Source organism: Corvus brachyrhynchos, unplaced genomic scaffold, assembly GCF_000691975.1.
Source record: "Corvus brachyrhynchos isolate BGI_N302 unplaced genomic scaffold, ASM69197v1 scaffold48, whole genome shotgun sequence".
Classification (NCBI taxonomy): Eukaryota; Metazoa; Chordata; class Aves; order Passeriformes; family Corvidae; genus Corvus; species Corvus brachyrhynchos.
This window is the reverse complement of record NW_008240027.1, coordinates 3239447-3242536: the sequence shown is the minus strand read 5'-3', so window position 1 is coordinate 3242536 and position 3090 is coordinate 3239447. Positions and strand designations below refer to the sequence as shown.

The window sequence follows — 3090 nt, the reverse complement described above, 5'->3', positions numbered from 1 at the left end:
ACCTGGCCATGGTCAGAGCACGTTCTGCAGATGGCAGCGCCCTCCCCAACCTACCCCAAAACCTGGCTTTAGGGCTTTTCTCCTGACTAAAAACTATGGATTTTATGTTTTCTAAAATTTGGTTATCCTTTCACCTGAGTGCATGCAGGGCTGGGGTGACTGCACTGAGACCTTCCACATGGGCCTGGCTCTCCAGCCAGGCCGTGCTTCCTGCTGTGGGCATTCCTTGATTTGTAGGGAATCACCACGTCCCCAGCAGCTGCGGGCAGGGGTCCCTGGGCACATCTCCCTTGCAGAGGAGCCTGTGCCACCCCTGCGTGCGGCAGGTACGACACAATGGTGAGGGGCAGCAAAGGCAGAAACAAGGTGGCTTCACCTTCCCTGGTGAGTGGGGCTGGAGAGCCCTGGGGTCTGCTCCTGTCTCACCCGAAACCTCCCCACGGCACCGAGTTTTCCAGGGCTCTGCCTGCTGAGCAGTCAGAGGTCTCACCACTGAGCTGGACTGGGCAGGGGGCTCAAACCCCTCGTGTGGCAGGATAAACAGCCCCAAAAAGTGGCCTCCACCCTCCTGCAAATCCAGCACGTAGCTGCTCAGGGAGCCTCCCCAGTGCTGCTGGGACTGCGGCTGCCTTGGCGCACTGGTCGGGGAGGAGCACCTGCATTTTGGTGAGGGGAGGTGTGGGGGGGCCCAGTATCCTTCCCATGTGGTTGTGGGGCTGCACTTCAGGAACCGCATGGCAACCCCACACATGGGCATGGATGGTGCTGTGCTCAGCCCAGGAACCAGGGGGTCCCCAGCTCAAATCACACTGGCAAGGGGGTCCTGAACTGTATTTTGAAGGGAGATGGACAGATGGACTGCTCAGCAGTCGGTTCCCCTCTAAACCCAGACCAAGGCACATCCAATGCCCAGCCAGCACAGGGGCTGCCCCTTTGGTTACCATGCTGGTCCCAAACTGGGTGAGGAGGGTTCCTGAGGTGCCAGACCAACAGCTGGGCAGGTTTTCCTGCCACAGCTGAAGGCGATGCTGCTCTCCCAGCCCCAGGCCCACACGGACAGCCATTTCTGCTGCATACATCCCGGAGCAGGAGAGCACCACAGCTTTGGCTGGGGTCACCAGGGCATGCCTGGCTGGACGGGGGGGGATTCTTACTTGGCTTTTATTTTTTTTCAGCTTGTGTACATTGTGCAAGTGCTGTGAAATCCCTCCCGGCCCCAACGCACTCGGCCATGGTGAGTGGCGAGGGCAGAGCTGGCTGCACAAACTCAGCAGATCCAGGCAGAGGAATGGCCGGAGGCCCCTGTGCCAGGAAGGGTCCTGCCAAGTATCCCCCCCACAGTGTTCTCCTGCAGCCCCCAGGGACAGAGGAGCCCCCCAGGGACTGACCACACCGCTTGCCAAGATTGTCCCCTGTCCCAGCTTGCACAAAGTGACAGTGAGACTGGGAGCTGGCCGAGGGCCAGCACTTGCCCGGGCACTGAGAGCAGCCTGAATCAGGTGCCGCAGTGGTGGGGAGAGAAGCACTTGGAAAAAAGGTCCCCGAGGACCACCATGGGTCTTTCTGCTCCTCTCTGAGGGGCCAAAGGGGCCTTGCATCTTCTCCTGTGCTCTCATGGATGTGGATCCCCTTGGACACTCCATGCCAGCACAGCAGCCAGCCTGGGCTGCTGGTGAGGAGCAATCCCTGCAGCATGTTTGCCTGGGGGGTAGCGACACTCAGGGCATCCCCTGCCCCTCCTGAAGCTGCCTTGATACACAAGGGCAGATAATTCCCAGGACAACTCCTTTTTCTGGAGCTGGATCCCCATCCTGAGCGTGGATTCCCACCAAGCCAGCTCAGCTGCAAGCATCCACCCCGGCTCCACACCACCCTCGCCATCTTGCAGGGGACACCTGCCCGTGGGCTCCCGCCTTCCTGCTCCCCTCACACTCACCCCAGGGCGTGGGGGTCCCAGCGGGCGGCAGGGGCAGGGGCCGTGGCCTGGCCTTGGTGGCGGTGGTGGCGATGCGGGTGGGACCCAGGTACTCCACGTAGGTGCCGGGGAAGTCTCCGCGCTCCTTGGTGCGCTCGTTGACGCCGTGCAGCCAACCCTGGGGGTTGCGCTCGTCCCCGTCCTTGTAGTTGGGGCTGCTGAGGAGCCCGGCCCTGCTGACCGTCAGCACGTCCCCGGGGCACAGCGCCAGGTCCTCCTCCCGGTCCTTCTGGTACTCGTAGAGAGCCCGGTACTGCAGCCCGTCCGAGGAGGCCATGGCGGCAGCGTGGCGTGGGTCACACCGCCCCCGGCCAGCCGGGCATTGGGGGCCCGGGGTGGCCGCACGGGGCTGGGCTTGGGCAGTGCGGCGTCGGGAGCGTTCCTTTCCCTGCACACGCAGGAGGAAGACCTCAGTGTTGGAAAATCTGCGACATGGAGAGCGGCTCCTGACCCTCCAACCCCAAAATTGCTGCGGAGCCACGCCAACGCCTGGGACTCGTCAGCGTTGGCTCAGGTGTGGGTAAGGAGCTGTTTCTTCACCAGAGCAAACGGAGGGGAGCAAATGAGGCTAACGGGGGTAGAGGGGACAAACGTGGATCCTCGTTAGCCTGGCCTCATCCGCACGGTGCTGGGGACATCCCTCCTCTGCCGGAGAGAAAGGCAGCGCGTTAGTGACCAAACCTCTGCCTTGACCTCAGCCTCGTGCCCGTCCCCCCATCCCAGCCGCCCGGCACCAGGGAGAGCCCAGCGGCTCGCTCGACTCCTGCTTCCCAGGGAGCTCCCACCAGCAGGGCTCGGCCACTGCACGCAAGGAAAGTGCCGGCAAGAGTCTGGAAAGTAGGGCAAGAGATCACGCCACGGGTTTTTAAAATAGACATATGTGCTGAGAAACCTCCTGCCGCACGCAGCTCCCCTCCGGCAGCTCCAGCCTGGCATTGCTGCACGGAGCTGGCAGATGAAGATGTAGGTTTTTCATGTGGGTTTGGTTTTTTTTTCCCTTTCTTTTTTTCTTTTTTTTTTTTTAATTTTTTTGGTGCATTTTTATGTATTCCTCCAAGAGTGACATCATCCCTGGGGGGAAAGACTGTGCTGCTGCCGACCCACTGCCCCCCAGC

The 3090-nt window shown here is 61.3% G+C and overlaps 1 protein-coding gene across 1 annotated transcript in view; it reads right to left on the bottom strand.

The window, feature by feature from the left end:
• The window catches only part of PIK3R3 (phosphoinositide-3-kinase regulatory subunit 3), a 76882-nt gene extending 74237 nt beyond the window's left edge, over window positions 1–2645 (bottom strand). The window contains exon 1 of the mRNA XM_017743481.1: window positions 1937–2645. Coding sequence (XP_017598970.1) covers window positions 1937–2252 — 316 coding nt within the window. The 5' untranslated portion in view covers window positions 2253–2645. The remainder of the gene's footprint in view (window positions 1–1936) is intronic.
• Between the last annotated feature and the right edge of the window lie 445 nt (window positions 2646–3090).